The sequence below is a fragment of the Zophobas morio genome, unplaced genomic scaffold, assembly GCF_036711695.1.
Source record: "Zophobas morio isolate AGI-343-1 ecotype UQ-CSIRO unplaced genomic scaffold, CSIRO_AGI_Zmor_V1 ptg000155l, whole genome shotgun sequence".
In the NCBI taxonomy this organism is placed as follows: Eukaryota; Metazoa; Arthropoda; class Insecta; order Coleoptera; family Tenebrionidae; genus Zophobas; species Zophobas morio.
The window spans coordinates 152,922-168,647 of NW_026972259.1; the positions used below are offsets into that span (position 1 = coordinate 152,922).

General features: G+C 32.9%; 2 protein-coding genes across 7 annotated transcripts; both read right to left on the bottom strand.

Annotated features, from left to right (window-relative positions):
- Positions 1-1,537: 1,537 nt before the first annotated feature.
- Positions 1,538-3,196, bottom strand: LOC135145497 (nuclear speckle splicing regulatory protein 1-like). Of its 4 annotated transcripts, XM_064077612.1 has the most exons (9): positions 3,081-3,196; positions 2,923-3,011; positions 2,721-2,865; positions 2,607-2,669; positions 2,428-2,547; positions 2,234-2,376; positions 2,060-2,127; positions 1,927-2,004; positions 1,538-1,867 (listed from the first exon to the last, which is right to left on the bottom strand). In XM_064077612.1, exons 3-9 carry the CDS (start codon positions 2,853-2,855, stop codon positions 1,548-1,550), a joined length of 927 nt encoding a protein of 308 aa, XP_063933682.1. In that variant the 5' UTR covers positions 2,856-2,865; positions 2,923-3,011; positions 3,081-3,196; the 3' UTR covers positions 1,538-1,547. The 4 variants fall into 4 exon arrangements, with proteins under 4 accessions (XP_063933682.1, XP_063933681.1, XP_063933683.1 ...); XM_064077611.1 differs by having other exon boundaries at positions 2,721-3,034; positions 3,092-3,196; XM_064077613.1 differs by having other exon boundaries at positions 2,234-2,373; positions 2,721-3,011.
- A 4,006-nt stretch (positions 3,197-7,202) lies between these two features.
- On the bottom strand, positions 7,203-10,340 carry LOC135145499 (inositol polyphosphate multikinase-like). 3 transcript variants are annotated; one of them, XM_064077615.1, is made up of 13 exons: positions 10,281-10,340; positions 10,124-10,198; positions 10,022-10,066; positions 9,914-9,960; positions 9,747-9,842; positions 9,631-9,689; positions 9,495-9,579; positions 9,272-9,325; positions 9,113-9,219; positions 8,527-8,596; positions 8,191-8,275; positions 7,897-7,961; positions 7,203-7,839 (listed from the first exon to the last, which is right to left on the bottom strand). In XM_064077615.1, the coding sequence occupies exons 2-13, from the start codon at positions 10,149-10,151 to the stop codon at positions 7,753-7,755; spliced, it is 828 nt and encodes a 275-aa protein (XP_063933685.1). In that variant the 5' UTR covers positions 10,152-10,198; positions 10,281-10,340; the 3' UTR covers positions 7,203-7,752. The 3 variants fall into 3 exon arrangements, 2 of the variants coding, with proteins under 2 accessions (XP_063933685.1, XP_063933686.1); XR_010283467.1 differs by having other exon boundaries at positions 7,823-7,839; positions 8,158-8,275; XM_064077616.1 differs by lacking the exon at positions 10,281-10,340 and having other exon boundaries at positions 10,124-10,208.
- Positions 10,341-15,726: the final 5,386 nt, after the last annotated feature.

The following is a 15,726-nucleotide window of genomic DNA, read 5'->3' on the forward strand; positions in this document are numbered from 1 at the left end:
TTTTATGCCTTTCTTAAGGGAATGTTACCGTAATTTTGTTAAATGACAGCTTTATATGAGGGAAATGATTAGTAGTATAGGAGAGGCATGCCCATCTAAATTCATGATAAAATAGAAAAATCCAGTTATTTTAATGCCATAAAATTATTTGTACTTTTTTCATGGTTTTTTTAGGTTGGGGTAGAAGTGTTTATTAATACTCAAAAGTGTTGCCCTTTCCCTTCTATATCGTCGTAACTAAATTATTTAGATTCCTTAAGGCTTACGCTTATAGAAGTTTAAACCAATTCTACCTCAATTGGTGCTGCAAGGTATATTTCCTGTTGAGGATCACCCTTGTCTACTACTTTAACTTATAGAAGCTGTTTGTCGATATCTTTCATAAATAAATTTCTCACTTTGGTTTGTAGGCTATTTCAAGTTAGATGCCCCGAAGGGAAAAACTAAAAAGCAAATTCATTTGCTTCTAACCCCCCTACTTGGATTATGTTCAAAAGGAGAGTGCGGAACACTTTTTGTTTACTCAAACTATCTCTCTATCTGCCTGTGTCTTAGTATACTTCTAAGCAATCTTGTAATATTATTAAACAATGATTAAAAAACCTTAGTTAAAAACTTTGGTAGCTTCTTATAATAAAATCTCTATTGCCGTTCAAAATATAGCATTATTTTGTTAGAACTTAAGTTTCAGCTTTGAAGAATTTTTCGAATAGTTTTGGATAACTTTTACACAATAAATCACTTGTACTAACCGGTGGTTTGTTAAAATACCCACAACTTTTTGAAGAATTTCCTATAATAAGTCTAGAGGGAGGAAAGGATAGTATTATATTTACTCGTAAATTTGACGTTTTGCACTAGTCTGCATTCTATAAGAAGCTGGTGGTAAATAAATATATATAAATTCTTATGGTATTCGAGCAGTCAACTATAACAAATAAGTCTTAGTTTTTCTTAGCCTTGGTAGTATTAAACAGAATTTATTAGTGGGTGCAAACCAAGTTTTTAATTTTTCAATTCGAAAACAGAAAATTTTTTTTTCCAGCAAGAAGGCATACAAAGGAAGTAAGCACTTAACCGCAAACTACACACCTTGCCTTCACACGGCGTTTTTCCCGTGTGTGAGAATAGAGCTAAAGGTAATAAAAGTTAATAACCCTTTTCAGTTGTGATGTAATAGAAATTTGTAAAAGCGAAGTTAAACACAACCGTTTCAGACCAATAAAGATAGCTTCCTTAAAGGAACCGAAACAACGCTCTTAACCCCTGGGTTGCTGAATTTTTCTTTACTACGACTTTCTGTCGTGCCTTCCTTTAAGCCTTTACTACAACTAATAAAATAACTGCGCACTTTATTTATATTCCGCAAAATTTGAGACACGCCTTGCAGAGAAGTCGTGAAAGTCGCTTTAATAAACTTAATTCTATCCGACAATAACGTCAAGGAGCAGTTTTAGATCAAATAAATTTTCTTAGATAACTGGTAAAAATATTTATTTTTCATTTAAATGTAATATACAAAGTGAAAGGCCACGCATTAACTACTGCTAGGTAGGTGGTTCACCGTCACTCCTATGCTTTTCCCTCCGTAATCTTCTTTCCATCGCCTTTCTTTTGGCGACCTCCACGACAGAGTCAACTGTTTTTCTTTTAAACTGACCAACAGCTTTTTGACAAACTTCATCCTTTTTAGCTACATAACTAATTTCGTTCAAAAAAGAGTTTTCTCGAAAAGCATAATCGTTCTTCTCTAAGACTTCTTTGTTTACGTTAATCTCTTCGGACATAGTGGGAGAACCTATGGCTAAAGCGCTCGAGCTCGAAAAAATTTTCCCTTCAAGATCCTCTTTTAACTTACTGGTAGGATCTATATAAAACGTACTTCGCAAAAGGAAAATAAAGTCAAAAGTAGACTAGGACAGGAACCTTCAAAATCGAAACTGTTATTTAGTAAGCTAGCATAAAAAGCGCTAAGATCACTCTTTCGCGAAACGTTTTGAGCTTCTAAGACTAAGTTAGGACAGCATACATAAATAAAAAGATAAAAAAAATAATGAACCCTCTAAAGCTTCTTTCTGTTTTTCAAGTTCTTCTGCCAGCTGTCTTTCGGCAAGTTTCTTCTTATAGCTTTTCAGTAAATTAGTCAGGAAGTAATTGTAAAAGAAGTAAATTTGTATTATCAGATAAAGTATAAATATTTTAGCAAAAGCTGAAAATAACCACGAGTGTTTACCTTGCAGTTACAATAACTTCTTTTCCAACAAACTCCTCTTTTTCCTGTATTCTTTTTTTATGTTCTTGGCGGTCAATTCTTCTTTCATTTTCTAACTTTCTTAAATGTGCGCCTTTTAATAGAGCTTCATAATATTTTGGCTGCTAAACCAAGTAGACGAAAGTAGTAAAAAAAATTAGAAATCAATTAGTTACTTTTCTATTTAAAGTACTGGCGTCAAATATCTTATTGGCGCTTGAAATTTTTTCGTAAACGGCGTCATACTCAAATATAGAGGCATCTTCTTCCAAAGCTTTGCGAAGCGCAACATCATCCTTTACCCAAAAAAAGTTATAAAAAAAATAAAAAGTAAACTTAATTTTTTTTATAATACCCCTTTCAAAACTCTAGGTTGCCTAAGCTCGTAATTGACTTTACTTTTAACTTCAGTTTCTTCCTTAGTGTAAATATACGTTAATTTAACGAATAAAAATAATAAGTTTAAAACCTCTTCACTGCTCCCTTCAAAGATTGAGGTGTTTCCAGCATTGTTTAATAGGGTGTGTACTTTGGATAAGTGGTTCTCATTTTTCTTTGTTGGTCGTAAAACAAGTCCAAATTTTTTAGGTTTAAAAGGGTTCATCCGGGTAACCCTGAAGTTTTAAGGACTTGCTTACTGTTTTAAACGCTTTAAGGCGAGCTGATGTTACGAGGATCAAACGGTATTGTAAGTGATAATTTAATAAGTGATTTCCTGTTCCTTTGAGGTGGGCGGTCACTTTTTGGCGTGGAGGGAAATCTAACACACCCGTAAAGAAGGGGCTTAAAGATATGTGAAGTGGACTATTAAAATATAAATAGCTCACACCTATATAGTACCTAAGACCACCGCTTGTTAGGGACAAGGCTCTCTCAGATGTTTGCGAAGAAATTTAATATATGATATGGGTTCTATCTAATTTTTTTAACTAGTTAGTTGAGATAGCTTAAAAGAAAGAATATGCGAAAAGGAAGTAGGAATAAACAGTAGGAAAAAAGACGAAGAAAACTGCCTGACCGGTATATCAAAAATCGGCCAATCTTTCTCGTTTTCTAATTGGTTATTTTAACTCTGCGCGTGGCCTTCAAGTTTAAAAGCCCCTTTAGCAAAACACTTTACAGGAGAGAGGTGAAATGGTGTAGAGTTGCCCCGCACCCTTATACAACAACAGCTTAGGACGAGTGGAGAGTTATATACAGTTATACACAGATATATAAACTATCTAAAGGTAACTCCTAGAAGAATATAATCAATTGTACTGGGAGCTCACAAAACTAGTTAGATCTTTTTTAACAGCCTAAATTTAAAAGGGCTTTTGGTGATTTTAAAATTATCAGATTTCAGCAATATGTTTCTTTTAGTGAACCCTTACGTTAACAAATTATAAGAAACTATAATTCCCTTGAGCTGTCGATTTGCTTGCATTTTCGAATTTGTTAATTTTTCTGGTTTTATCTGTGTAATATAAATAGACCACTTATAAAATATAACTTTAATATAGTAACGTATTAACAATTATTTCAAAGAAGAACACTAACCATCAAAACCCGAAAGTATAAGTTGCATTAACGAAATCAAACCCGAGACATGGGTTTTTGAGCGTCAGTGCCCTAATAACTGAGCTATGTTGGTGACAATTCTACCCCTGGATGATGAATTATGAATACACCTTCTGTCATAAAAAAAATATTTCATAAACTTTATTTCGTTTATCAAATTTTTTAAAAGCATTTACGCTTACTTTATAATTTTATAATACACAGCTTCACCCTTGACTGTTTCTTTTTACCCTCCCCATGTCATGGTTGAGAAACACATTAAATTGTACCTCCACTTCTTTCTTCCATTTGATCATTTACAATTCTTAATCGACTAACAATTTTAACCTGACTTTCTAAGTTAAAGTGTATATTTTCGAACTTTCATTACTAGTTACTAAAGCCTTAACAACAAATAAGTTTGTTGTCGCCATATAATTAGAAGTAAGTAACGGCAAGGTAGCCCTCTGTTAACGATATTCTATAGTAACCTTTTATTATATTTAATCGCCTTGACCACTAAACCGAATTTAATGAATTCCACTTACATAACACCTAAGACAGAATTAGGATAGCCCATCCTTATATCCTGGTCCAACTACTCGGAGTTGCAAAAAAGACTACATTTTCGCTTATTAAAAAAAATTGTAAAAAATATTTAGAACGTTTTTAACAAAATATTTTTTTGTGCGGAAGCTTATGACCCGTGCTTTTATGCGAAATACAAAAGACCAAGAAGTCTTATTAAAAGTATATTATTAGAAAAATAATAACAAACTTGTGTTACAATATTAAGCATTTCCTTTGGAGAAAATGTCCTTACAACTCCCGCTAAGAAAGAAATGTTAATTTAACAGTTATAACTTTATATTCAAGTCCCCATTGTAGTCTACCATTATTAGAAAATTTAAATGTAAACTTTCCTTCCACCTGCTCACTTCTCACAATTACCTGCTTGACCACAAGTCCTACTTAGACCCCCATCTTTCTGTCATTTATGTGTTAAACAGCAACATTTGTATACTAAGCCAGAGAAAATCCTGCTTTTATTTATGTTAATATTATAAAGAAAGAGCAACTAAGGGTAGGATGATAATAAAACAACTCAAGGGATAGCAACCAAAGAAGGAGAACTCTAAATAATTCTTATATTATTGTTATATGCACAATTATATACTAGCCATGACGATACATTACCCCTCTTCCACCCGAGATGGGGTCAACTTATTAGCTACCATGGAAGTACTAACAACGAAATTAGATTTTGCAAACAAAAAGATTTCCGAACTTTAAAGTTAAGTTAACAACTCGAGTTATGCTTTGAGAAAACAAAAGGGCGGTTTTTTAGCTCGTGAAAGCAGTTCACACTTGTAGATGAAGTCGAAGTTCTTATTACTGATAATAAGAACGATATCACTACTAATAGCACAGAACTATAAAAAAAAAGTGACCGTAATAACGAATATAGTAACGGTAAAATAGTAATAGGTATAATACTTTTAACAATAGTGGTGAGGACCATAGTATTAATAATAAAAGTTATACGCCTATTACTAAGGACAATAACAGTAATTGTAACACTTCTAACAATAGTATAAAAGCCATTACCAATGGCAATACTAGTAACACAGCCCCGATAATTAACATTCCCCCCATAGTTATGCGTGGAAAGCATATAAACGGCCGGACCAGCTCCCCTTTTATTAAAAAGTAACATCCACAACTTTACCTCAAGATACCCGAGCATTAAAGTTTCTCTCTCAAGTCCTGGGACTTTGGAAAGTCATAAGACTTCTCATTGAAAGAAATTATAAATTTTACTCCTATTCAACTACCTAAAAGCGAGCACTTAAAGCAGTTTTAAAAGGTATAATATTGCCAGAATTGAGCGAACAAACAGATTAAGGAAATCTAAGACAGCAGGGATCCCCCCGTTAGAAGTCGCTCGAGTAATAGCATTAAAAAGGAAAGTAACCTTTAGCACCTATTCTCGTACATCTACCGAGGTCTGAAGTACTAATTTATGAAGTTACTTCTTCTGTTTGTCATCTCTCAGCCTATGTGGAAGTGAAAGAAACAGCACGAGGATTGGTCAATACCGTCTCTTCCGCTATTTAAGTTTATGAGGGCAAGGTTATAAAATTCGCCACCAAAGACCGAAAAAGGGAGTGTGTACGCATAAATGCTCTTAACCGCTGAGCCACGACGAATACTCTCGATCTCGGCATACTTTAAAAAAATGCAACCTACACCCACCGCTACTGTACCTAATCAGGAGACCTTTACAAAAACTATTTTTAACTCCTTAAGGAAAGAGAGAGTCAGAACTGAAAACAAAGTTACCGCGTTTTTTTTTATTCGTTGGTTAATTTTATCGATGATCTGTAAGAGACTATGATAACGGCAACCGTTCCTGATAGTATTCCGAGATTTGCCTAAATAATTAGCCTCGGTATTAAATTCGACGCTGCTGCCATATTCCAAACCGATTCCTTAGGTTGTTTAAGCTCGTTTTTCTTGCTGATTTAGGAGCATGGTCATGTTATCTTGCGGTTGTGGGTTCATTTCCTGGTCTCAAACATCTCCAAGCATTTCTTGAATTCTTCTTTAAAGCATCTCCGGGAAACAGGATGTGCTCTCTGTCGATCTTCTCGCGGTATTCTCCACACTTTTTTGCCATTGAAAACTCTACGACACTATAACGCGACACTTAATATTTTACGTGGGGTGAGGTATTTGAAAAAGCAAATACAACGGTTTTTCTGGTGCAGACAATAAGTACGACATAGAAATGTTTTTTTTGTTACTCTAGAGTGTTAGTTTAAGTTGAAAATTAGGGTTAGTGCTACATTTCAACCAATTAGTAGTTCAGGTGCACTTTGTAAATACCATTAAAAACCAGCCTACTTTTAATTATGAGCGGAAAGTTAAACGCTTAACGATATTCTGTTAAGGCATCCGGTTGGAGATTTTAGAGGTAAATTGTTTATGAACGATAATGTTTTTAAGCGTATGCCCAAAAAAAGCAGTTTTCAAGAAGTTTAATGGATGCAGCGCCAACGACCCAAAGAGATCGGACGCAGTCAATGTCAGACTTCTCATGTTCGTGCGTGGCGATATTAAAACAACTAAAACAGAAAAAGCTTGAATAAGAGATGGTTGGGAAATAGCAAAACGATCGGATTATACATTACTCAAGGGACCAACATTTACTTCCTCTAAAATCAAAGTGCAACATTTAAAAGGGTCAAAGGAGAGATAAAAACTTAAACAATGAACTCATGTTAAATTTTACAAAAAAGCAACGCACCCTGAAGAACAGATACAGTTAGGTAAGACTTAGAATCAGAATCACTCTGTCTTTGAAATGATAATACTAATAATTTGTAGATAAATATCAGCTTAATGGAAGTTATATGACTCTGCATGTTTAGAAAATGGCAGGTCTGAGATGCAGTCTCCTTAGATAAGTAAATTTGGTAAAAGGACCTTATCTTGTGCTCCTAATATAAATATACCTTAAAATCTAATATACATCTCTATAAACCTTACGTTATATATCTTCACAGCTTTTTGTTCCATGCGCTTCCTAAATGCAAGGTAACCGCAAGAACTACACGTAGAAAAGTGTGTCATTAGCATGAGTTAAAAATTGCTTGCTTTCAGTGAAATGGGGAAGGAATAAAACTCGGAAAAGACCAGACAATCGTACTTAGGGGGAAGGAGGGGGAGAGGGAGAGAGCAAACACGTAATTGTCAAAGATTAAGAAGAGAGCAGCAGTGTTAAAACTGTTAATGCTCATATCCCTTCAATTAGTACTTTTGGTTCAGTCAAAATATGGCCTACCAGGCAAAAACTGTAGCCGTGGCCCTGAAGTTGTTTAACAAAAAAATTACACACAGTACATATACATAAGATACACTAGCCTTTATAAATCTATAAAATAATAAGTTTGACTTATTTAGGAGCCCTTTATGTCCAGTACAACGTTGAAAAGAATAGATAGCAACTTATTGAGACCATACAAGTAACCCTCATCAATTCCGTCCTAATTTTAGTAAAAGAATGACCAGTAAATATGTCAACCAACTATACATAAAACAACTTTCTCTTGTATAGCACAAACATGAGAAAAGTCGATTAAGCGAACTTCCACTTTTTCAGCTGATTCTATAGTATAGATTTTATAACTATACAAGTTAATATATAATTTAAAAATTTGTTCAAATACCCTTAAGTTTTTTTAAAATACAAAATACTGCCGAATAGGTCTTTCCTTTTTTTGGTACAATATAAAAACCTTTTAGTTTGTACCATTTTACGGAGTTTATACGATAAATACTCGTTGCTATAGACACATACTAACGAAATTAAATATGGGCAGAATAAAAGTTCTTGCCAGAGCAAGCATCGCCTTCATAAATGATTAATATTGAACTCGAATAGAAGCGATACAGGTGCTGCCGTTTAAAAAAAGCTTGAACCTAGAATGGGCAGATACAAACAATTATTATGTCACAAGGTTAATAAAACGAGAAGTAAAAATTAAAACTTGTTTAAATCGCAAGGTGCAGGTGCTATACTATTATATAATCGTTCTTATAATATATATATCAAGAAAACTAAGCAGCGTTGTTATCTACTCAATGATGCCACTGATTCACCGCCGCTCCACAGAGCATAGTTTAAATTTACAATAAAAAAATTAACAAGAATTAACAGTTAAAAAAGATACGCTTCGAAGTTTCTCTATCAGAGTCTCCATGAGTTTCACTTTTGCTTGGAGAGAGCCACTTTCAAATAATCTCCAAGTAAAAAATGTAAAATATTATAATTAGGAAGCTTATAAACGATAAAGAACGAATATTGTAAACATTTATAATATCCTTATAAAAAGACGAGCGCAGTTACATTGTAAACATAAATAAAGGTTATACTTCTGGAATAGTAACAGGAAGTACGAAAGTAAAAGTAATTTTATCTTTTAAAAGGCTATAAATATGATTTAAAAGGTTCTATATATATAAAAGCATCGGAACGCCAGAGCTAAACAATGGCCCTGACCTTAATGAAGAAAATAAATTAAATTTACTTAATTACAAAGATTAAAAAGCCATTGATTCCTTACATATTCTAGAAGTTTAATTTTTAAGAATTCATATATAAAGTGAAGCTTTAAATATCTATGTTTACTACATGGCGGAACAAAGGACATAAAACAAATAAAACAAGAGAAATAGTATAGTACAGAAGTTCCGTTAACCCCGTATCAAGTGTCTAAAATGTTTAACAAAATATTTTGCCCATAAATAATAATAAACCCGCTGGAAAAAAAAAGTTTAAAGGCGTCAAAAAATTTTTCAATAGTCAATAGATATCCAAAAGTGCGCTCGTAAGAGTCGTAAGTTTCCGTTTTCGGATTAAAGATCTTTAGGTAAAAAGCAAAAAACATAAATGTGATAAACAAATCAACTATAAACCTTCATTCCAACAAAACGAAAGCCTGATTCACTTTGAATTGGATACTTCGTTTCCTTCGTACAAAAGACAATTCATAAATAATTTCCTTATACATGTATCCAACCTCCACTTAAACGCTTTATGCTAAGTACTAACTCTGTGCATTCAATAACTAGTACAGGCTCTAAAGTATTCTTTTCTCTGAAATGGTTGATTTCTCTATAACACTTGGTGAATATGAACCTCCTTATTTTTTTTTTCCAAAGGAGCGTCGGGTTCGTAAGTCTGTCTTCCCATTTTCAAGTCTACGATACAAGGCTTCTGAAAACTAGACATATGACTTACAAGTATAACTTAAATTATTGGTAAACAGGTATACCCTGCTGCTGCATTTTCCAAAACTATATAGCTCATTATTTTTCCGTCTACCTCAACTTTCTTAGAGGCAAAAGAAATGAGAACATAAAGGATGGATTTGGGACGATAAAAGGTTACTCTTTCTCCGTAAAAATGACTAAGAAAAGAACGAAGCAAAAAAAGATCTTCATTTTTGTTATTCTTGTCATAAACTTCAACGTAAAAATCTAGTTCCTAAGAGGATGTTTTTCTCAAATGTTAAGTTAACAGTTTAAAGTTAAATATAACAATTTATGTAGATTTACCCTTTGACCTCTTCCACTAGGTTGTAAAGGCTTTAAAATTTTATTGCCTTGAAGTTATTCAAAGCAAATAAGATTTTAGACTGTCATATCTTTAAAAGTAGTTGTTACCGTCTACAAGCATACCAAAATTTCCCGAATTTTTTTGTCCGTGACCTATCGAAATAAAGTTAATTGCCGTTAAAAGAAAAAAGGATCTTGAACTAATGTGACCTCCAACTTGGTAAAAAAAGTGCTGCATCTTTCATTAAGGTCTAGAATCTACCAAAGAAGATTTTTTTCTTATCGCTTAACACAAATATAAGTAATTCAAATAACAATAATAGTACATTTTGAAAAAGGTGTATAAAATAAAAGCCTGCATAGTTACCGTAAAAAAACACCTAAACTTTAGAAGCATAACTTCGAGATTATAAAAGAAAGTTAAGAAAACTTTTCGATAATACCACCTTTTCAAAGCCGTCAAAGTAGTGTTCTATCGGTTAGCATAAGAGGAGTTACATTTTGACCAATAGAAAACCCTCCAAACAACTTTTTAAAAGTTTTTCTATTTTTATAAATTCTATGGACGAGCTTTGCTGAATTGCCGATAAGTTTGCAAAGAAGAGTAGAGACGAAAGAGAGGTAGAGGCTTATTATTATAGGGTATATCTACTTTAAAAAATAGTAAAAATATATCTTAGAGGTTACGAAAAATTGATTTTTTGCAACCTGCTAATTCATTGAAGCCTAAACAGTAAAATATAATACCTTCCTTTCCACACGTTCAGCCCCTTGTTTCAGTACCGATCCCGGCACTCGAGCTCTCAGGAAGTATAATCACCTAAAACTATAATACACGTTGTGGTTCCATGTACACTAAAATCTTCCGGCGAAACTTCGAGGGGGAAGCGGTTTGCGCGACTAAACTATTTATTCGGAAAGAGCGATGGTATTGCGTTTAAAGATTGTTAGAGCGTCTCTATTATAGTAATCGGAGGACATTATTGCCAGCGAGATATAGGCCTCAGAAGCAGAGAATATGACATTAAGTCCTCGCTTGTTATGCAACGAAAGCTTGCTCTTGCGGCACGGTTAAAGACAGAACTTAAAATAACGCCTTGACCTTTGCCATGGCTATTTAGGGTCGAATACTTCAAATCTTCATACCATACTGAATCAAACGCTAGCTTGACATAGGTAAAGGACCTGCTGCCCTTGCTCATGAACGGTTATAGACCTCTAAAGATATCCATTTAAACTTTAATAATTCATCGCGCGCATCAATCCCAGCCTGTTTCGGTCGCCTTATCTGGTGTTTAATAGGTGCAGACACATAGCTGGATCTTGATGTTTTACGACAGTCTCCATTTTACGAATGCTAGAAAGTAGAAGGGCACCATCAAGTTTAAGAAGTAACACAGATAATCCATAGCTAATGTCAAAACAGAGTTTTACAGCTCGTTGGTAACTATAGAATATAAGCTAAGCTTGCCGTCTCTTGCGTTACCAGGGAAGCACAGCTTAAGAGTCAAGGATTAAAGGCATCGTTTCCTCATACCATTCTTTTCAACAGTAACCCCCACAGCCAATTGCCTGTCTCAAACAAGCGCTGTATCCAAATTTTATTTGTACAAGATGGATAGCATCAACATAGTCATTAGCCCCCTGCAACCGTTATAACCCAATCTAAGATTATAAAAGTTCTATGAGATAAAATACGCTAAACTAATCGAAATTAACGTAATAAATATCAAAAACTTATTTATAACTATAAATAAAGCAAACCAATGAAGATTATAAGATCAGAAGAAAATATAAAGAGCAGTTATGCGTAAAATTAATTTATAAGAGCAAATACAGAAAAAATGAGAATTAAAGCAGAACAGTCAAGAATAAAAGTAGGGCGCCGCTTTATTAAAAAAAATATAACAACCATTAGGTGGAAGGCTTGCTATAAACCCATCCTGGCAATGTAATTCCTCTTGCCTGCCAAATTGAAAATAAGACTGACTCTTTAACTCAGCAGCCTCTAACAGAGAAGAAGAGAGTAACGATCAATTTACTGTCTGTAGAAGAAGGGTATTTATACAATAAGGAAGTAAGACTAACTGTAGTACAAAATTTAAAACCCGTGCGATGTCACGTGAATAAGCACGTGATGCCCGACCTCTCCTACCCCTCTTTAAACCTTTACATGAATGATCTCTTTAACTCAGTGAAAGGAATACAAGTACTTCGTGTCAGGAACAAAATAAGGCGGTCCAGAGCCTCCTGTACATTTACCACTTGGTATGAGCACGTTAATTATCAAAGTAAACTTTAACAAAAGTGTAAGTAGACCTTGAAAAACAAACCTATATAAAATTTAGACAATAAACAAAATAAATATGGTATTTTTAAAGCATGTACATGATATGTAAAACGTGATCCACCTCTCTGAGGGACTGTTTAAAAAACCTAAGCGTACCAAAAATAGAAAAAGTAAAGGTAACTGATAAATTTATATTCTCCAATTTCTGTAAAAGTTTCGTAAATCATTACAAACTGTTATACAATTGTTTGTCTTTCAAAAATTTTTAAATGGTTACCAAAATACAAAGCTTTCTTCTTGTCATATCCAGTCAAGAGAATGAGACCTATGAAACATATTTATAAGGTAACTCAATATAAATAAATCGACCATTAGCTATACAAGTCAGCATTAATCTCTTGCGGTTACTATCTTTATTTATAAAAAGTTTTGTGAGGAATGAACTTTACTATAACCGATCAGTTAAGACCTGCTACCTTTATAATTGATTTTTGGCTACTCAAGAAGGGCATCCTCCTTTGAGTGTGAGGAAAATCTTAAAAAAACTAACATCAAGGGCCCTCAATTATTAATTCTACAAATCTTTTTAAAAATCTTCGGTAAGGCACATACACTTCCTTTGCTAAAGCCTTCCACCAAGATATTTTGCATTTCTAATGAACTTTGCTTAGAACAATTTTTTTTTGCTACCCTTTTTTAGCATGAACTTTACATGTTCGTTTTAAATCCAACCGTCTTATCCAGTTAAAAAGGAGGTTGTGCAACTGCAGCTTCTTTGCCAGGGTATTATTAATAATTGTTGATAAACTTTTATATAATACTAACCCATGTGTTTTCACTTTTTTACTTTGAAAAGTCTTAAAAAAAGCACATCTGTTTTGTTGGTTGGTCCTATTCAAACAAATTTAGCTCCTTAATTTGACAAAATATCACCAGTCATAGTGACGTAATATGTTCTTGTTAATAATACTCTTCCCCTTCGTACCACCGCCAACTAAACTAAAACTGCGCTATAGTGCTCTCAGTAGAACACTTGCCTGGGAACCTTGAAAATCTCTCTTTAAGCTATAAAAAGTTTAATAATAACCTTAATTTAAGATTTCACAACTTACTTTGTTTTGAAACCCTTTTAGCCTCCACTTGTAACGTATCAAAGAAATAATGTTACTTCTACCAAGACGATGGGCTTGCTAAAAGAAATATTAATAAAATAAATATATAAATATGTATAACTTTATTAATTATGAAACAAGTAAAAAAAACAGAAAAGAACAGAGTGCAAAAAAAAAGGTCCTACCATAAAGAAAAAGAAACACAACTTGAACTTTCACTTGAGTGGCGCAGATGGATGTATATATTTGCAAAACCGTGCACCTTTTCGAGGGCTAAAAGATAAGGTGGGAATAGAAAACAGATGCCAGGTGTTAGAGCGTCCACAAAACCTTTGTCTTACAAATTATACTAGTCTTAATTCCCTAAAAACTTATTATTAGTAGAGAAATAAAGGCTCTGTTTCAGTCAACGTAAAGAATATCAAATACCAAGAGCTTGCCTAACCTTCTTACTTTTACCGGCGTATTAAAAGCCATAATTGTGAAGGGCACCAGACAGGTATTTACTTTAAGGGTAGGTTTTAAATGTTTTGAAGTCCTTTCTTAAGTGTTAAAATAGGATTTTAAAGTAAGGTTTTAACTATAGTCTGTCTACAAGGTTTTCTTCAAACCAGTATTTACGCGGTTTTTATTTTTAATCCAAACTATGCGATCCTTCTTTCAATTGCTAGGCCGTAGATAGTAAACAAGCAAGGGTAAAACACCCAGCGAAAAACTACAAGTAAAAAAAAAACGGAACTAAAAGAGTGATAAAATAAAAATTTAAGCCGATACAAAGCACAAACAAAAACAAAAAAATATAAAATTAAAAAAAAAAAATTGCCAAATTTAGAATAGTCTCCTCAAAGCCAGGTTGTTCAATGAGAAAAATTCTTGTAAAAAAAATTTTTAAAATCCTTTTAAAAACAAGGAAGCTCATTAGCCAATCTCCAAGTTCATTAGCCAACAGTATACGAAATTTTAGTAGTAAAGAGAGGAGTAACTAACTAATAAATCGGGTCTCTTTAGTAATTCTTCTTTATTTAATTTTATTAAAGAGAAAAACTGATTTATTAATCGTTAAATTTTATATGTATACAAAAAAATTAATAAATTAAACACACGTGGTTAACTAAAATGTATCTAAATTGTATGCTGTAAGAAGATCCTATAGTTGACACTAAGGAAAACTGAATTTTGGAGCTATCCGAACACTCAATTGTTCAGTTCGTTTCCGTACCCCATCACTGTAAATCCGTTCTTACTATATATCGAAAAAAATAATTTATATAGGCAAGAAGCTAAAGCCTGTTTAGCTATTCGTGAAGGTTGCGCCTTTTTTGCAAGTTAACAGAAAGATATTGTGTATTTAAATAATTTTAGCAGGTCAAACTGCAGACCGCTTTTTAACGCGTTATCAATATTTAAGGTTCAACTTATTGGAGTGTCTTGACGTCTCTAGTTTGCTTGACATTCTTGGTATAGACGAATGAGTTGTAAGAGGAACTTTAGCTCGAGCTATATATCAGATAATAACTAAGCCCTAAATTCATTTAAGATCAAGAATAGGAGAGCGGATTAGTACTGGATTGTTGCTGGAAGTCGTACAGGTAAAAAAGGGGCGAAACACCAGTGAAACAGTTAATTTGTTATAGTAGGTAGGCTCTATCAAAGTTTGTAGAAAAGTGTATGTTTAAAAGGATATTAAATATAAGGATTAATTAAGTATATAATATTAATGTGCACAGTTACGTAGAATAATGTGACAATAGATTGGGAATATTTAATGCAAACGATGCTTCTAAATATGGACGTTCTTGTCTTAATTTAAAATGTAAAAGAATTTAAACAATGCTAGATAATAATATAAAATGTATATATAAAGCAAATACTAAATTAGAATAAAACACACTTTCTTTTATTTTTTACTCTTTTAATTTTAACATTGTTGGTGTTCGTGAGTACATTTTTTGTATTCTTTTATATATCCTCCCCTTTATTTTAACAAGTAAATATATGAAATACAAATTATAAAGCCATTAAAGGAAAGCAAGGAAAATTGCTTAATTTTGATCGGTTTAGGATCTATTATAAAAAGGTAAGCTAAAAAAGGAAAAGAAGAATAAAAAGGAAATTAAATGAATGAGGAAAAAACCAGTTCAGTCTTATTACTATTCATCTTTCTATGTATACTTTACAAAAATAAACAAAAAATAACAATTTAAAATTCCAAATTTACTTAAACCACTTACACATCCTTATATATATATATTTTTTTATTAAATATTTACGTTGGCTGCGTAACTTTTAAACTTTAAGATATAATAGGTTGGTGAGAAATTAATTTGTTTCAGTTTTATTTTATAAGCCTGTATTATACACAATTCTCGGCTTATTTAAAATATTTAATCGAGGAGTTTTTCGTGTTTCTG